The sequence below is a fragment of the Protopterus annectens genome, chromosome 4.part0, assembly GCF_019279795.1.
Source record: "Protopterus annectens isolate FY-2018-M chromosome 4.part0, PAN1.0, whole genome shotgun sequence".
NCBI classification, from domain to species: Eukaryota; Metazoa; Chordata; order Ceratodontiformes; family Protopteridae; genus Protopterus; species Protopterus annectens.
The window spans coordinates 236,138,997-236,157,853 of NC_056733.1; the positions used below are offsets into that span (position 1 = coordinate 236,138,997).

Here is an 18,857-nt window from a genome sequence, read left to right on the forward strand (position 1 = left end):
GGGACAGGTATGTGTCTCAGAGAATTCCCCTTTTCTAAAATAAGCTTTCCATCCATGTGAAACAGAGCTCTTCCCTAACCCTATTCAACAGAAACCTGGTCCAGTGGATGGGAAATCAGAAATATACCCCAGGTCTAGCACCTGTATCTTTAATGAACATAGGCAGCTGGTAAATCTTGTCCGAGCTTACATATACCCCTTAAAATAAGCTCTAAGGAATATAAACTTGCTGGATGGATTAGGAATGCTTGGCTATGCTTATAAAAGCTCCAGTAGTCATTAGTTTAGTATACACCTATGAACTTATAAACTTAGGTAGCCAGAAGCAGGAAGTGGTAACCTTAGGAAAGAGGTAGTGTGAGAAAAGTACAGTTGTGTACACTTACCATAAATGTAGATGTTCGGGTGTATTCTCTGTTGCACTCATCACATTTGGGTTATCTGCTTGCAGTAACCCTCATTTGGCCTGAGTTTTTCTTGCCCCAGATATCAGGTGCCCCCCTAATGGGAAGCCATAAAATCTATAAATCTACAAGGTTATACCTCCAACAAAAAAAAGCAAATACACCAAAAAGCTTTTGAGCAAAGTAAAGGAGAGTAGAGGTATAGCCAAAAAAGGTAAGAGGGCTGAAAGGAGGGTAACCAGGACTGCAACAGTGAATACACTCAAACATCTACATTTATGGTAAGTGTACACAACTGTACTATGTTCTTCGTGTTTCACTGTTGCAGTCATCACATTTGGGTAGATTCCCAAAGCTAAGGATGGGAGGAGGAATTTAGATAGCATTAGGACCAGCTATAAGGCCCTGTAAGACTGCAGTGGCAAAGCCAGTTCTGGATTTAGAGAAAATTGGAAGATGGTAATGCTTGGTGAAAGTATGTAAAGAACTCCAGGTAGCAGCTTCTAGGATGTCCCTGGTAGGGACACCTCTGAGAAAGGCTGTAGAGGTAGATGCAGCCCTGGTTGAGTGGGGTCTGATCCACTGTGTGATAGGTTTTCCATGGTGCTTGAAGCAGAAATGAATGCAATGGCCTATCCATTTGGAAATGGTTTGCTTTGAAATAGCCTTCCCCTCTGCCCCTCCAGCAAATGCCACCAGCAGGTGTTCACATTGCCTTTGAGGTTTAGTCCTGTCCAAGTAGAATCTAAGTTGTCTGTGCACATCTAATGAGTGCAGTATCCATTCCCCTTTGTTCTGTGAATTAGGAAAGAAGGTTGGCAAATGAATGGACTGATTAAGGGCCACACTGGATACCACCTTGGGCATGAAGGAGGGATTGGTCCTGAGGGACACCCTGTCCGCATGAAAGATGATGAAAGGCTCCACTGCCATAAGGGCTTGTAATTCAGATACCCTTCTTCCTGAAGTGATTGCTAAAAGGAAAGCTGTTTTCCAAGAAAGGAATTTTAAGTCTGCAGTAGCAGCTGACTCGAATGGGGGAACAGTGAGTTTCTCCAATACAAAGTTAAGATCCCAGGCTGAAGTTGGAGCTCTCCTGGGTGGTCGTAAGTTTTTGGCCCCTTTCAGGAACTGCTTGAGCAGTGGATGAGAGAAGAGGGGAGGTTCTATGTTATAATGAGTTGAAATGGCTGAGGCGTGAATTTTGATGGAGGAGAAGGATAGGCCCTTGTGCAGCATCTCAGTTAAGTATTGTAAAATCTGATGCACATTGGGCACTGCTGTGCTCATCCCTTGAGACTGGTTCCAGAAACAGAATCTTTTCCATTTTTCAGCATAAGATTTTCTAGTAATAGGCCTCCTTGCCTCTAAAATGATATCCATCACTGGTTTACTGAGAGATGGTAAAGGAGAGATTAGGTAATTAGCCTGGCTGCTAGGTTCAGTGTTTAAAGCTGAGGGTGCAGAATCTGGTTCTCTTGCTGAGACAATAGGGTAGGAGTCTGAGGCAGGTGCCATGGGGCCAACAGTGACACACTGCGCAAGAGGGGGTACCAGTGTTGGCATGGCCAGTCTGGTGCAATCAAAATTGTCCTTGGTTTGTCTCGTTTTATTCTTTAGTAGTACTTTGGAGAGCAGAGGCAGAGGAGGAAAGGCATAAACTGATAGGTTTTTCCAACTGAAGGACAGAGCATCCACTTTCCAAGCTTGTTTGTGGGGCATCCTTGTGCAAAATTTGTCCAATTGATAGTTCTGGGGAGAGGCAAACAGGTCTATCACTGGGCTCTCCCATTTGCTTGTCAACATGTTGAAAATCATTGGTTCCAGTTTCCACTCGTGTGGGTCCATGAGGTTTCTGCTTAGTTCATCTGCCAGTGTATTTAGTTTTCCTGGCAGGAATTGAGCTTGTAGATGCACTTTGTAGCTCAGGGCTGTGTTCCACAATGCCATAGCTAGTCTGCAGAGGGGGTAAAAATGTGTACCCCCTTCTTGTTTATGTACCACATAACAGTGGTGTTGTCAGTCTTTACCATTAATTGTCCTGTAAGAATGTGGTCTTTGAAGGCTGTCAGAGCATTCTGTACAGCTAACATTTCTTTTTGATTGATATGCAGGTGCATTTGACTTGAGTTCCATTTGCCCTGAATGCACTTCCTTACCAGGTGAGCCCCCCCCATGCATAGTCTGATGCGTCTGTTGTTAGGGTTTGGGCAGCAGGGGGTAGTGTGAATGGTAATCCCTTGTTCTAGTGACAGGCCTCTACCCACCAAAGGAACTCTAGGTGTGGGCAAGGTATGATAGAAATCATTGCTTCTAGATCCTGAGAATGTTGACACCATAGGCTTTTTAGATACCATTGCAGTTTCCTCATATGCAGTCTTGCATATGGAATTAGAAGAATGCAGGAGGCCATGAACCCCAAGGCTTGTAGTATTTGCCTTGCAGATAGCAGGGTTTTTGTGGCCACTTGTTTGAAGTAGCTTGTCAAATGAATTTGTTTATCTGGCATAAGGAAAGCCATCTGGGAAGTTGTATTCAAGCTTGCTCCCAGGAATATAATTTGTTGACAGGGTACCAGGTGTGATTTATTTTCATTTTTGGTGTACCCCAGACAAGTTAGCACCCTTTGTACAAAGACCAGATGATTCAAAAGTATGTCCTGGCTTTCTGCCTGAATCAGACAATCGTCTAGGTATGGGTATATTTGAATATTTCTCTGCCTGCAAAATGCAATGACTGGAGCTAGGCACTTTGTGAATACCCTGGGCGCAGTAGATAAGCCAAAGGGCAGTGCAGAGAACTGATAGTGCGTGTAGCCTGCTTTGAAGCGTAGGTATCTTCTGCAAGATTCCCTGATTGGGATGTGTAGGTACGCTTCCTTTAAATCTAGTGTTGCCAACCAGGCGTCTTTGCCTAGCATAGGGAGCAACTGGTGAAGAGTCAGCATCTTGAATTTTGGAATCACCAAAAAGGTGTTTAGAGTAGACATGTCCAGGATCAGACGCCATGAATTGTCTTTTCTGGGTGCCAGGAAAAGTCTTGAGTAGAAACCTTGTCCCTTTTCCTCTTCTGGTACCAACTGAATAGCCACCATGCTTAAGAGAGAAAGTACTTGCATGTGGGCCTCTGCCCACTGATTTGGTGGTAGATCTGGCCACCCGCCTAGTGTTGGTAACATGCGGAAGAGAAATCTGTATCCCTGGGACACTATATTTAAAACGCATTTGTCCTGGGTAATGAGTTCCCAGTTCTTTGCATGAAGAGCAATCTTTCCTCCCAAAGGGGCAGACAGTTGAGAAGTGCTTGGCAGTTTTAAAAAGAAGTCACTGAGACTGTTTACCATAGGGGGAGTTTTACTACCCCCAGATTTGGAAGTGGAGGCCCCCCACTGCTTAGTCCTGTGCGTACCGTAGTACTGAAGCCTGGGAGCTCTGCTGGATCTGGGTTTGGACTGAGAAGGTCTGGAAGAGGCAGGAAAGGACCAGTTCTTGGAAGGTCAATGCCTACTAAACCTTGGAGGTTGTACTTGTAAAAAATCTTTAGCAGTTTGCATAGATTTAGCTTTTTCCTCCATCTTTTTAAGAACTTCTTCTGTCTTGTTGGCAAACAGGCGGTCCTGATTTAAGGGAGCATCCAGTAATAAGAAGTTATGTACCTACCATAACGTTCCATGTTAGTTGTCTTCTTCTCGCCTTCTTTCTTGCTGGATGGGTTCGGAGCCGATCCTCGGCTCCGACTTAGCCAATACTAAAGCTCGAGAGCTAATTCCACCAGCTCGAGGCTCCCCTATATCCCACAATGCTAGGCGGTAACTACTCAGATCTCGTTTGATAGCTATACCAAGCAATCCTAGTCTCCATAGAATGGAGTCGGGAAACCCACCTCAAACAATCTGCGTAAAAGAAAGGCAGACCTCAGTAAAGATAGAAGAGGTGGGAGAACGTGTGGGAATGACAACTTTCAGAAGAAAAACACAAAACGAATTCCGGTCGGTCTGTCCAGGCTTGGGGGAAGGAGGGTGGGGCCTTAAGAAGCGAGAAGAAGACAACTAACATGGAACGTTATGGTAGGTACATAACTTCTTAATGTTAAGTTGTCAATCTCGCCTTCATTCTTGCTGGATGGGACCGCGTCCCTAGCACCTTATCCCGGGTGGCCTATCGGAACAGACTCTTGAGAACAGTGGAACCAAATTTGGCGCGGCTTCTGGAAACCATGTCCAATTTGTAATGTGAAATGAATGTATGAGGAGAAGCCCAGGTGGCTGCTGCACAAATTGAATCTATTGGCAACCTATCCTGAAAAGCTACGGATGTAGCTAATGCCCTAGTTGAATGAGCTCTAGGTCTTGAGGGTAGTTTCTGATGTCTGATCTCATAGATGAAGGTAATTGTAGAGGTGAGCCATCTAGAAAGGGATACTTTAGTGACTGGAAGGCCCAATTTACCTTCCGCATATGACAGAAACAATTGATCAGATTTCCTGAATTGTTTAGTCCTGTCTAAGTAATATCTAAGTTGGCGATGAACATCCAAAAAATGTAGCTTTTGTTCCGACCTATTTGAATAGTTAGGGAAAAAAACGGGGAGATCAATAATTTGGTTTAGGTTAATTTGAGAAGAAATTTTAGGCAAAAAGGATGGATTAGTATGGAGGGATACCCTGTCTTTGTGAAAAACTAAGTAAGGAGGACGACTGCACAGAGCATGGAGTTCGGATACCCTTCTCGTTGAAGTTATAGCTACCAGAAAAAGTGTCTTCCAAGAAAGCAACTTCAGAGAACATGAAGCCGGCTCGAAGGGGGGAAAGAATTAAAGATGCCAGAACCAAGTTCAAATCCCATTGAGGCGGGGGGTCTTTGATTGGAGGTTTGAGAAGAAATACACCCCTTAAGAAGGCTTTACAGAGTTTGTGAGTCATGATGCTGGATTCTGAAACACCAACATGAAAATTTGATATGGCAGCCAATTGAACTCTAATGGTTGATGCAGAAGATCCTAAATGAAAGAGTTCTGCAAGAAAGTCTAAAATAGACTGGATAGGTGCAGTAAAGGGATCTATGTTTTTCGATGATGCCCAAAAGGAAAAACGTTTCCATTTGCTACTATAAATCTTTCAGGTAGAAGATTTATGAGAGGCTATCAAGATATCTCGGACCAAGCGAGATATTGAGGGAAGCCTGGCTAAGGTTGGAATCGGAGAAACCATGCTGTGAGGTTTACAGAAGACAGAGATTGGTGCAGCTGACCCGATTGGTGGGTGATCAGATCTGGTACTGGGTCCAGATGCCAAGGCTGTTCCAAAAGGTAACGATGAAGAAAGGGAAACCATATCTGTCGAGACCAGTAAGGGGCAATGAGGATCATTGTCACTCTCAAAGCGATGGCTTTCTGAATTAGTTGAGGTATCAGGGGAAAGGCATACAGAAGTCCCCGGGGCCAATCATGGACTAGAGCGTCTCTGGTGGGATGGCCTGGTAACGGGAAGAGAGTGAAGAAGTCGTGACACTTGCTGTTTTGGGGAGTAGCAAAAAGATTGCAGCAAGGCTGGCCCCATCTTAGGAATACTTCTTCTAGAACTGACTTCTTTAGAGACCACTCGTGTGGCATGAGAATTGCTCTGCTCAATTTGTCTGCAATAACGTTGGATTTCCGGTAATATCGTTGCTATCAGAAAACGCTGAGAAGAGATCGCCCATTGCCAAAGTCTGAGTGCCTCTCGACATAAAGGGTATGATCTGGTTCCGCCTTGTTTGTTGATGTACCACACTACGGACATGTTGTCCGTTTGAATTGCAATAGTCCCAGTGGGAAGAGAGTCGTGAAGGGCTTGCAACGCTAAAAGCACTGCTCTCATCTCTAAGACATTTATGTGCAAGTGGCACTCGAAAGGTTGCCACGTGCCCTGGACTGTCCTGCCCTGATAATGCCCCCCCCCACCCGATCAGGGAGGCATCTGTTGTCAACGTGGCAACTGGGGAGGAAGAGTGAAGGGTCTTCCTCGGAGAAGTTGAGGTGCTGTGATCCACCAAGACAGTTGATTCTTGCATGCTTGAGTTATCAATATGGTATGGGACATCGGGAGCTGTTGAAAGGACCACTGAGTAAACAGCATCCATTGGAGGATCCTCATGTGAAAGCGAGCTAAGGGGAGAAGGGGAATAGCTGCTGCCATGAGTCCTAGTACCTTAAACACCAGTCTGGCTTTGACTTTGACACACTGTAAGAGAAGGGACACTTGGTTCCAAATGTCTGACACCCTCTGCTCTGTGAGTCTGGCTGAAAGATTCCGTGTGTCTAAGGTGGCGCCTATAAAAATAATAGACTGACAAGGCAGATTTTTCGAAATTTATCGAAATGCCTAGAGCTTGGCAAGATTGGATGGTGAAGTCCCTGGATAGGAGAAGCTGATGTCTGGTGGTGGCAGTAAGGAGCCAGTCGTCCAGATACGGAAACACCTGGAATCCTTGACGTCTCAAGTGAGCCGTGACCACTGCCATGCATTTGGTGAACACACAGGGGGCTGTAGTGAGACCAAAGGGCAGGGCCCTGAATTGGTAGTGACTGGCTCCCAGCCTGAAGCGGAGATATCTCCTGGAGCGTCTGTTCATTTTGATGTGGTAGTACGCGTCCTGAAGATCTATCGAGTACATCCAATTGTCCTGACCCAAGAAGGGTAGAATGGACTGTAGCGTGACCATCCGGAATTTCGTTTTTTTGACAAACTTGTTTAAGTAGCAGAGATCCAGTATGGGTCTCCAGTTCCCTGTTTTTTTTTTGGTACCAAAAAGAATTTGGAGTAGATTCCGGATCCTTGCTGGTCTGCCGGGACTGATTGGATGACTCTTTTTGATAGCAGCTTTGAAATTTCTAATGCTGCTTGTTCCCTTAGACCGGGTGGAACATCTGGAAGGGATCTTTTTGGTTAGGTTGGAATGTGAATGAAGGGAATTTTGTAACCCTCGGATATGATTGACTGTACCCATTTGTCTTGAGTAAGGGAAAGACAGGCTTTTGGGTACAGTGATAACCTTCCCCCGACTGCCTCCGAAGGTGGACAGCCGGGCAGCCCCTCAGGGGTGCTGAAAGGGTTTGTCAGAGAACATTTCTCTGCTACCCTGGTTTTGCGGACCTCCTCTGCCTCTAGTGCGACGTCTATTATTATTCCCCCCTCTGCCTCTAGAGGGGAATCGGCCTTGTGCGTCATATGAGACTCCCTGGGATTGTTTGCGGAACCACATCTTTCCTCCCCTTTGATCTTTGGGATAGGGTCTAGAAGGGGTAGAAAAACGGACTCCTACAGCAGAGAGAGTCTTACCTTCTACCTCGCACCTGGTCAATGTATCCTTCACCTGTGGACCAAACAAGGATGATCCATCAAAGGGAGAATTGGTGAAGGACGCCTTGAAAGGGTTCGCAAAGTTGCATAGCTGCATCCAGGCGTGATGTCGTAAGGCAACGCCTGTGCCTGCGGCTCTACTCGCCCCATCTGCTGCATATGAGACCAGCTGCATGGAGGAGTTAAAGATGGAATTTAGGGTTGCCAACTGGGAGTTCATTGTGTCTTTGAACCCCTCAGCTGTAGGATCCTTCATCAGTTCACCCATATCCTTGAGTAAATCTCTTTGGAGGCAGTGAAGTGGCATAAGTAGTTCAGCGACCGCATTGAAAAGGTCGCTGATGAGAACATCCGCTTGCCGTACCTGTCCATGGTCCTAGATTCCTTATTAGGAGGATGGACAGGAACCGAAGGATCAGCTAACTCCTTCTTTGTGGCCGCAGCCACCACCATGGCATCAACAGGGACACCTTTGGATAAAAACTCTTTGTCTTTGGGGGCAGTAATAAATTTGGATGGTCTCCTTGGGGTGGGTTCCACTGAGTCAGGAGCCGTCCAAGCCTTCCTTGCCACCACTTCCATAAGGGGGTCAAAGGGAGGGGACACCCAGGAGGTAGAAGGGCGAGAACCAAATGCCTCAAGATACACTGACTCATCCTCCGAAGGATTAAGGGCTGGCCAGTTCCCCCTCTGTTTCAGGATCTCAAGGATGTCAGCAAAGGAGACATCCTCAGAGGGGATCGAGGGACCTTCAGTTCCTCTAAGTCAGTGTCAGAGGTGATAGACTCAGGGGAGTCAATGTGCTTCCTCTTGCACTGCCTCTTCCTTGGGGATCTCCTGCAGGGTCAGGAGAGGCCTCGGAAGAGGAGGAAATTCCCAATGGGGAATCTTGAGGAGTTGGCTCTCTGCGGTCTGGGACAAGGGGGTGAGTAGAAATCACCACAGGCACTGTAGATGGAGGGGCTGAAGGAGCTGACTGTGGGGCAGAACCTGGTTCTAGCACGCTCCGCATGACCTCGAAGGCACCCCTGTCAGGCAAGGCCCGAGGCCCTCGCTCCGAAGAGACAAGGACCTCCCCCGGCACCGACAGAGATGGCTCCGAAGCCGATGTCGGAGCCGAACTCCTGCTTGAAGCCCCAAGAGGGAGGCGGGTCGGACAAGGGTCCGATGCCACTCGCCTCGAGCCGACGAGGAAGCCCGGTGCCGAGATCCCTCCAAAGAGGAGATCGGGGCAGACGACGGAGCCGAAATGGAAGGTATCGGATCCAACGCACCGACAGTCATGGCTCCGACAAGCCTTGGCTCCGAACTCGAAGGAGTCAGAGGAGGAATGTATTGGGGAACGAGAATAGCCACTGACTGGTGAGTCGGGCTATGCAGCATTTGGGCCAGTGCCTCGGACTTGAGAAGTCTACTCACCACCCTTTGCAAATCATGGTCTGATAATCTGGAAGACCGAGAGGAATGAGTTTTGTGACTTCGTTCCGAAAGGAGAGGGGATCCTGGCGCCGAGTGCACGGATCCGATAGAGGGGGACCTGGACCTCTTTCTCGAATGTGGCTCCGATAAGGGTATCGGAGCTGACAAAGTTTTATCAGCCTCGGCTCCAGCCGGAGCCGAGGTAACAGTATGAGGCTTAGAAACATCGGCTCCAGCCAGAGCCGATGTCAAAGCCGGCTTAGACTTCTCAGCAGTCGACTCAGGAGCAGGAGCCGACTGCTTGGAAGTTTTTGAAGGCTTCCCCGACACAAATTGAGTCATGGGGCCTTCAGGCTTTAATAAGCCCCGCAAGATAAGTTTATTCTTGCATTCCTGCAGGACTCTAGGGCTAAACCCATGACAAAAAGCACAAGAGTCCTGCAGTTGCAAAGGCCCCAGGCAATACACACAAGAAGTGTGACCGTCTGTCAGAGACATTTTCTGACAGCACGAGTCACACTTCTTGAAGCCTGAGACCTTGTCTTTAGACATAGTGAAAAAAGAGAGGCTAACACACACAAACACAATCCAGACACTCTCTACAGAAAAAATATTAAAATAAATTATTAATGTTAATACAGAAACGCACACACACAAGCCCCTACAACACTAATCTAATAAAGGACTAGGGTGAGGGAAGGGCCGAAGGCCTAGAACAAGGGTAAAAAGGGAAGGGGGCTCGACAAATAGGGGTCGATATATCTAAAAGTTTAAAATTAAACTAAAGGATATGTATTAAAACTAAAAGGGGGGTTATTAGCAGTACCTAAAAGTAAATTTGAACTAACCTGCCTGAGCCGGTAGAAAAGCGCACCTCGTCAGCTATAGCGGCAAACGAGATCTGAGTAGTTACCGCCTAGCATTGTGGGATATAGGGGAGCCTCGAGTCGGTGGAATTAGCTCTCGAGCTTTAGTATTGGCCGATCCTCGGCTCCGAACCCATCCAGCAAGAATGAAAGCGAGATTGACAACTTAACATTTTCACTTTAACATGATCTGGCAAGGATTGCTCCTTAAGCCAAGCATGCCTTCTAAGTACAGACCCGGTTACAGCAGCCCTACAAGATGCCTCTAGTGAATCAAAATCACATTGCAAAGTATGTTTTCCAACTTGTTCAGCTGAATGCAGTAAATCCTGTAAATCCTTATTTTCAGCACAATCAGGAATCAACATCATTTTCTGTTTAAGCAATCCAATAATATGCTGCTGATACTTTCACATATGAAACTGGCAGTTTAAGGCCCTAACGGCCAAAGTTGCAGAAGTGTATACCTTCTTACCCCATCTATCCAGCACCCTGGAGTCTCTATCAGAGCGGGTAGGGTTTTTGGCAGTAGTACCTTTAATGCCCTTGGGTCCCTGTGAAATGGTCTCAAGATCTCCTGTAGGATTTTTAAAAAGGAACTTATGAGAGTCAGGGACCCTGTAATATCTATCATGTCTTCTGGAAGCAGGAGGTAAAGAGTCAGGGACCAAGCTAGATTCCAAAAAGGCATCATCAACAATGTCTAGTACAGGAGGTATGGCTAAAGGCCTGTGCTGGGACAGGAGTAAGAAATCTCTAAGCCTATTTTTAGAATCAGAGAAATCCTGACTTTCCCAATGAAAATGCTCCCTGAGGGTATGCAAGGTATCACCAAAAGAAAAATCCTCTGGTGGGGGGTGCAGAGGGAATAGAGTCCTCAGTATCAGAATCCTCATAGGCAGATAAGGGCAAATCCTGGTCATCAGAGGAAACAGAAAATTTAGAATCCTGGTCAGAAGTATCATAAGCAAATTCAGTCCTAGGTCTCTTAGAGGGGGAAGGTTGGCTTCCCTTGATTAAAGTAATAAGGTCTTCAGCCATTCTTATCATTTGTTTTTTTGGCATAGAGGCCTGGCCATGCGGTCTGGGCATCAGTTTTCTAGGCATGGTTCGAGTTTTAGGCTTTGAAGAAGAAGATGGCGTCAGTATAATATGCAAGTCAGTAGGCCTAAATACACCCTCAGAAGCTGGTGCCTGCACAGCAGCTCCGGACCCATCCAAGGTAGAGACATCCGCAGGTTCCACAATTGAAGCATCTTGCGGCATACCGGACTCCGAATGGGTCTCAGTAGAGGCCTGCGAATCTGAAGTAGCGGGTATCAGGGGCTGCAAAAGCACCTCACTGAGTACCAGTAAACTGGCGACTGGCTTAGGAGAAGCATCGTCGGCAGCTTTGAACTTTGGCGGCCTGTCTCTGTCTCTATCTTTGCATTTTTCCGGAATGTCAGTAGTCGGATAGCTTACCGAAGACATATCGGGATAATTGAACCCAGCACCAAAATATTTAGAAGCGTAAATATACCGATGATGGATAGTTCGTGGTTTAAATAAGGCACAAAACTGACAGTGAGGTACATCGTGGTCAGGGCCCAAGCAAGGAATACAGTACGAATTAAAATCTCTATGAGGTACTTGCTTTCCACACGTAATGCAATTATTTACTTTTACTGACATCGGTTTAGAGCAAGAAAAATATTCCTCAATGGGGTATTTAGCTTTTAGTTGAAGACACCAGTTCTGAAACTCGAAAATGAAAATTTCAGGAGTCGGCCAACTGGCACTTGCGAACTGCTTCTGCTTTGGGCACCGCATGGCAAGAAAGACTGAAGTAATGGCATCGGCTTCATGTTTTATACCCCTGACGACCTGATGTCACAGAAGAAGGGACAGCAACCGACGCAGGACCCAAGACTTTGTTAATCAGGCCGAATGAGGGCTACTGCAAGCAGATAACCCAAATGTGATGACTGCAACAGTGAAACATGAAGAACATCAGAAAAACAATAAGGCATTCTGAAAATATAACAGTTCTATGAAACACACCATGCCACAGCCATTTGCTCTCCTCCAAAACCAACATCCCCTACTTTCTTATAGTATTACTTGCAGCTAAAGCAAAACTCACTATGATCGCTGGCAGAGCTCATAATGTATGCTCAATTAAGGTACTGTAGTAAGTAATACACACCCTATGCTCTACGCTCATTCACTGCAATATAGCTGGGGACACAAAGCCTAGGAAACACAAGTCATCCAAGGTACTAAAACAGGTAACACAGCCCATAGTCTGTGCTTATTTACCAATATAGCTGGTAATGCATAGCCTAGGAAACATGTTCATTCAAGGTACAGCACAGCCTGTAGTCTATACTCCAAAGTTATTCAACATACTATAACTAGCAACACACACCCTAGGAACAACACATATTCACTGTATTGCAACAAGTAACATAGAGGCAAAGCTTATTCTCCATGCTTATTCAGTGCACTGCAGTTATTAAAGTAAAGCCTAGGAAATGAATCATTCAAAGTACTGCTACACATAACATACAGTCCATGCAGCTTGCTCATTCAGTGCATCATTCCCTGCACTGCATTTGCAAAAGTACAGCTCATTCATTGTACTGCATTTGGTGAGATATGGCCAACATCCTTTATATAGCCACTGTAGTACAGCTCATGAGATAGTCCACACCCCAAACACATTCAATGTACTACAGCTGGTGGGATGCAGCTCCCATCACATACAAATTCACTGTACTGCAGTTGGTAAGACACAGATCATACTACACACAGATAGTCACTGTACTGCAGCAGGTGAGCTATAACTCACACCATGCATATTCACTGCATTCAGCTGGTAACATGAAAATCATCCTCCATGGCATATTCACTCCACTACAGCTGATGACAGACACCCCATACTCCCACACACTCCATGTACTGTAGCTACATGCACCCAGCTCATCCATCCCACTCCTTCACTGTGCAGATGGGAATGTACAGGACAGGAACGACACTCATAGACTGCACTGCAGCTGGTACCCATGTCCCAAGACCCATGCTCCTCATATGTTCACTGTGCTGTAGAAGGTGACGCACTGTGCATGCTCCACAATCATTCAAAGAACTACATCTGATGGCAAAAAAGCCCTTTCCCATGAATATTCACCATACTACAGCTTGCTACTTATGCAAACCATGCTCCACAGGCATTCACTGTACTGTTTCTGGTGCTTGGTTACCTATTTCCAATAATGAAAATGCATTCTGATATCAGCAGCTGACATGATGCTGAAAAAATTAGTGGAGGATCCCTAGCTAACACCAAAAAACAGCTGGGATATATACCATGTTAAGTGAACTGGGAACTAGATCACAGCTGCCCATGCTGCTGAGTAGGACTGACGTGTACTTTACTGTGCTGCCTGTACTGCCTGATGTCTATATATCATTACATTATAAACAAATTACTGTTGGTTATATTATAACTTACAGAATCCTGTTTTTCAAACCTTGGTATTCAAAAGACAGAAAGAAAAAACAGGAGGTGGGAGACATATGCCTAAAGCTACTCTTTCATCACTTGTAACTTTACTAACACTACATCTTTTGCCTTTGGTAACTAGATAAGAGCCCCATTAAACTCAAATGCTTGGTTTCAAGGTGACCAGAAGGCTTTGACTTAGCTAATTCTCTAGCAAAGAGTCTCACACAATGCATACAGAGGTTGGGAAAAGCCGGTTCCCTATTATATCCTCGAAGATGCACTTACCCGAATACGTAAACGCCGACATGTCTTCATCGAACTGCGTAAACATCGATCATCCTGAAGAGTGAAATGTCGAATCGTCATGGTTGGCCCTTCTGTGGTATAGCTCCGTAAGATAAGTGTGCGATAGTTACGGACCTATGGGTTAGGGTGCAGTTTACGGTAAGTGCATAGATGGTAATGTATGTGAGATTTAGGGTTAAATGTAGGGTTTTGTTAAGTGTATGTGTGTGGATTATTTATATTGTTTGGGTATAACTTGTTAAGTAAGTGTGGGATAGTTATGGTCCTTAGGCTTAGGGTGCAGGTTAAGGTAAGTGCATAAATGGTGGTATATGCAAGATTTAGTGTAGGGTTAGAAGAAGTGTTTAGTTTAGGGTTAGAAGTAGGGTTTTGGTTAGTGTATGTATGTGTTTATTTAGTTTGTTTGGGTAGGTAGTATGTAGCTGGCAGTGGGGTGGGACAACTATGATGGTTCGAGCTTTTGAATTTCACGGTTTAGGGCATTTGGTGTATTTGCAGTTCGCAGAATATGTGTCGGTGTTTATGTATTCGGTTACTAGGGCTTTCGAGCTTTCAATATACACCCAGGAAATCCAACATGTGTCTAAGGAAGGCATTCTGATTGTGACCTGTTGACTTTACCCTAAGTAATGATGCCAATTTCAACACTAGTTTACAGAAACAGTCATGCATTGAAATTTCATTACATTTTTTTTATTTTCTTTAGATGGTTCTAAGTAGCAGGATAAATGTTCCTAGGGGGACAATATGATGTGTCTGATGGTGTCTTTAGCAATTTACATACCAGGACTCTCACAGGCAGAAGCAGAATCAGGTTTGGTCATGTCTTTTGTTACGATTTGTTTTCTGCTGCCCTGTCCTTCCTTCCTTGGGGTGGTAGCAGGTTTGTTAACATCCTGAGTTTTTCTGTCGCTCTGCTTTTCTTTATTTGGGGTTGTACCAATTTGTTCACTCAGTTGTTCCATCTCTCTCCTCATCTCAGCAATAACAGCACGGAGACTTGTATTCTGTTGCTGGAGTTTACGAATTTCATTTGAAGCAAATGTGTCACTGCTGAGAACTGGACGTGCTGTTGATACCTGTCACACAAGAGCAAAGACATAGAATATGAAAAAAGGGCTAATGACTCACTTAGCAGAAATAAAACTAATGGCTGGGCATACTATCAATGTGCACTCAGTGTAAGTAGTTTAGAACCAAGAAGGAAAATATGCAAATCATAACTTCTTAAACATTTTATGTGTCTGTTAAATAGGTGAGTGGATTAATCCAAAGAATATCTATAGCTGTAATCCAGTCTACAAACAGACAAATACGGCACTACATTCACATATTAAACATACTTTTTTTTATTTTACAGATAGAAACTTACAAGTATTTATTTATTTGCCGAGAAAGTCTGACTAAGATGAAAGTCCCTTTTCAGTGGATGCCCAGAAAGAAAAGCTCCATCACTGGCTAATTAAAAAAAAACTTTCTATAGTAGAAATAACATTACTGTATAATTTAAAACAGTTTCTACAGGTTACTTATTATTTAAGTATATCTCCTGAAAATATACAGTAGCACATACCTCTCAGCTGTCCCTGATTTGCCCTGTTCCTTTTAACATTTTTGATTTTCTGGTAAATCATTGAGAATTACAGTCAGTAATAAAATATAGTATAGTTTCCATTGTCTATTGTTCAGAAAATATATGCTGATGCAAAACCTGCTGTTCTATTAACTTTTTAAAATAAATTAGATGAATATTTAAAAATTGTCACTGATTTTTGTGCCTTTGTGCCACCATTATTTTTGGCTTTGTCCAGAATTCTTCAGCAAAGAGGTTAAGAGGTATGCAGTAGTTCCATTAGAACAACAGTGAATTAGCTTTGAAGACAATGAATAGAATCTACAGCATCAGGACATTACAAACATATTAAAATTTATCATTAGAAACATTGTGTATATTTTAATATCAAGACTGTAGTACAGTTTTTGTACATGAATGGCAGAGTACAGATGTGAGAATTGCTAAATAAGAGGTATGAGAAAGAAGACATAAATACAGAGTAATAGGTTATTTAGTGACTATAGGTATAAACAGGAAAGTGAAAGTGATAATATCATTGAATTAAGGCAGTTGAGTAGAAAGTTAAAGGTGGTTAAGTGAGCAGTATTGTAGCAATCTCAACAGAGTAAAGTTTTATGTGGCAGAGGAGCCATAGTAACAGATAAGATTAAATCTAAGATATGTGATGTTGAGATCAATTATCCCAGGGCAGGGGGGAGTAGTGACTGATACAGGTGTTCTGGAAGAGACTGTGGTTGTTGGGCTTTCAAAGTAAGGTAGAGGGGTAATCTCAGATCTTAGCCACACAGCAAGAGTGAGAGAGAGTTCCTGTGTGAGTTTAAGGAGGGAGTTATTTGAGTGAGGAATTTATCAGGAGATCAAAGATTCCTAAAGGGAGAATACCACTGAAGAAGAGTCTTTAGGAAAGGAAATCTGTTAAGGATGTGTGCGATTTTATGTACTATTTTTAACTAACAATAGTTAAGGTAGTTTGGAAATTTGAGCTAGCTAAGTCATCTAATGGCAATGTAGTGAAAGGTTCTATTAGGTAGGCTGGTGAGAAATGTAGCCATTTTGTTATAGCAGTGCTGTAATTTTGAAAGATGGGTTGAATGAATGTTTATGAAGAGAGAAGTGGCATCAAAGTGTTGGCAATAAGAAAACGATCACTGTGTGTTTGTGAATGCAATTGGTTAGGCAGGGCTTCGCTGTGTATAACAGGCCAAGTCTTTGATGAGCTTTCCTGACTACACATTGGAAGTCCAGATGAAATTTTAGGATTTAATCAATGATAAGACATAGGAGTTCTATATGAGACAGTTTCAATGGTCATTCTATTTGACGACTGACGGGTGAAGTTGAGCTTTGAGTCATAGTCCGCTTTGAAGGTGAACAGCATTAATTTATTTCTGCAGGGTTTAGTACAAGGTTAGAGTGCTCAAACCAGGAGAATGAGTGTTGGGTGACAGACTGAAACTCATTAACTATATTTGGGGTTGGAGTGCACAAGCCAAGAGAATGAATGTTGGGTGATAAACTAAAACTCATTAATTGTTTTTTGCTCTGCAGATGAAGGATGTCTGAATTACTAGAAATTGTGCTGAGGTTGTTAATTAACATATTGAATAGTAGGGGACCAAGAATGCACCCTTGGGGGACTCCAACTGACATGTGAAAAATGGGGGATGTGGCTCGTTGCCATTTTGCAATTTGGGACCTGTTAGAAAAGTAGAAACTGAATCATTCTAGGACTGCAGTGAAGAGGATAAGGTCTGAAAGTTGAGTGAGTAATTTGGAGTTAAAGACAGCAACAATGGCTTCTACTAAGTTGAGGAAGTCTGGTGAGACTAGGTAATTTATCAGTCTCCACAATAAAGTGTTAGGTTCATAGAACAGCATTCTTTTCTACAACTCTCTCCATGTCAATAAGCAAAACCCTGTGAACAACAACTTAGTCCTATGCCAACGCTATTTTAACACAATCCATTCAATGAAAATCACACTGAGAGGTGAAATACTTTTAACACAATCCATTCATTGAAAATCATACTCAGAGGCAAAATACAGAAGGGCTGCATTCTAACCTTCCAGACAGGAATAAAAAAGAAGTTATGTTATGTACTTACCATAACGTTCTATCTGTGTTGTCCATTTTCATTGTTCCTCAACTGTTAGGTTTGAAAAAAGTCCTTGGATCCGACTCAGTTGTTGCTTCAGCTCATGACCACTAGGAAACACTTAAGCTCCTCCCTTACCCACAATGCACCATCACCTAACCTACCTCAGATCTTGTTTGCTGTTTTACAAAAAGTAGAAAGAGCTACTACAACATTTTTAATGTAATAAGCCATATCTGGAGCTCAAAATGAAGGACAGTGGTGTCCTTATAATCTCTTGTTCTTCCAGAAATCCATAGTGAAAAAGGTTGGGGGTTGGTGGGTGGAGAGTTGAGGAAGAATGAAAATGGACAACACAGATGGAATGTTACGGTAAGTACATAACTTTTTTTATCTGATGTTGTCAATTTTCATTCTATCCTCAACTGCCTAGCTATCTAAATTCTCAGGTGGACTCTAAGGAAGGATATTCCTGAGCACAGTTGAGCCAAAGGCTGCACTTCTCCTCGAGACCAGATCTAGTTTGTAATGAGCAATAAAGCTATAAGGACTGGCCCAAGTTGCAGATGCACATATGTCGTCCATGGAAGCCCTAGATAGGAACACTGAAGAAGGTGCTATGGACCTAGCTGAATGGGTTCTTAAGAGGCTTGGTAAGGATATACACAATTTGTTGTAGATAAATACTATGCAATCCATCAGCCATCTGGCTAAAGTTAGCTTTGCAATTGATTTTCCCAATTTAGAATGTGCAATGGACACAAATAATGTATCTGTCTTTCTAATATCTTTCATTCCATCTAGGTAAAAATTTACTGGTCTGTGGACATTCAATAAATGTGACATATATTCACCTTTGTTTGCAAATTTAGGAAAGAAGACTGGTAGGTTAATGGACTGGTTAATACTGGAATCTCTCACCACCTCTGGAAGGAAAGAAACATTGGTACGTAATGTTACTTTATCCTTATGAAAAAATCAAGTAGGGAGGTTTAGAGGACAATGCTTGAAGTTCTGAAATTCTTCTACTAGATATAATGGCCACTATAAAGACAGTTTTCCAGGCCAGGAATTTAAGATCACATTTATCTGCTGATTCAAAGGGAGAATGAATTAAGGCTTGCAGCACCAAGTTTAAATCCCATGATGGAATAGGATCTTTATATGGCTGTCTCAGCAGGAGGGCACTCTCAAAGAGGCTTTACAAAGCTTAGATGAGACCAAGGAAGAATTCTCAAATCCAGTATGAAAATTATAGAGACTGCTGCTAACTGAACTCTAATTGTTGAGAAGTTAGGTCCCTCATAAAAAATTGTTGCCAAAAATTCAAGAACACTTTTGTACTGGAGCTAAGAAAGGGTC

The 18,857-nt window shown here is 43.6% G+C and overlaps 1 protein-coding gene across 1 annotated transcript in view; it reads right to left on the reverse strand.

Moving 5' to 3' along the window:
• CCDC57 (coiled-coil domain containing 57) overlaps positions 1-18,857 on the reverse strand; it is a 3,049,962-nt gene that overhangs the window by 1,327,132 nt on the left and 1,703,973 nt on the right. The window contains exon 10 of the mRNA XM_044069731.1: positions 14,608-14,902. Within this exon, the coding sequence (XP_043925666.1) occupies positions 14,608-14,902 (295 nt within the window). The remainder of the gene's footprint in view (positions 1-14,607; positions 14,903-18,857) is intronic.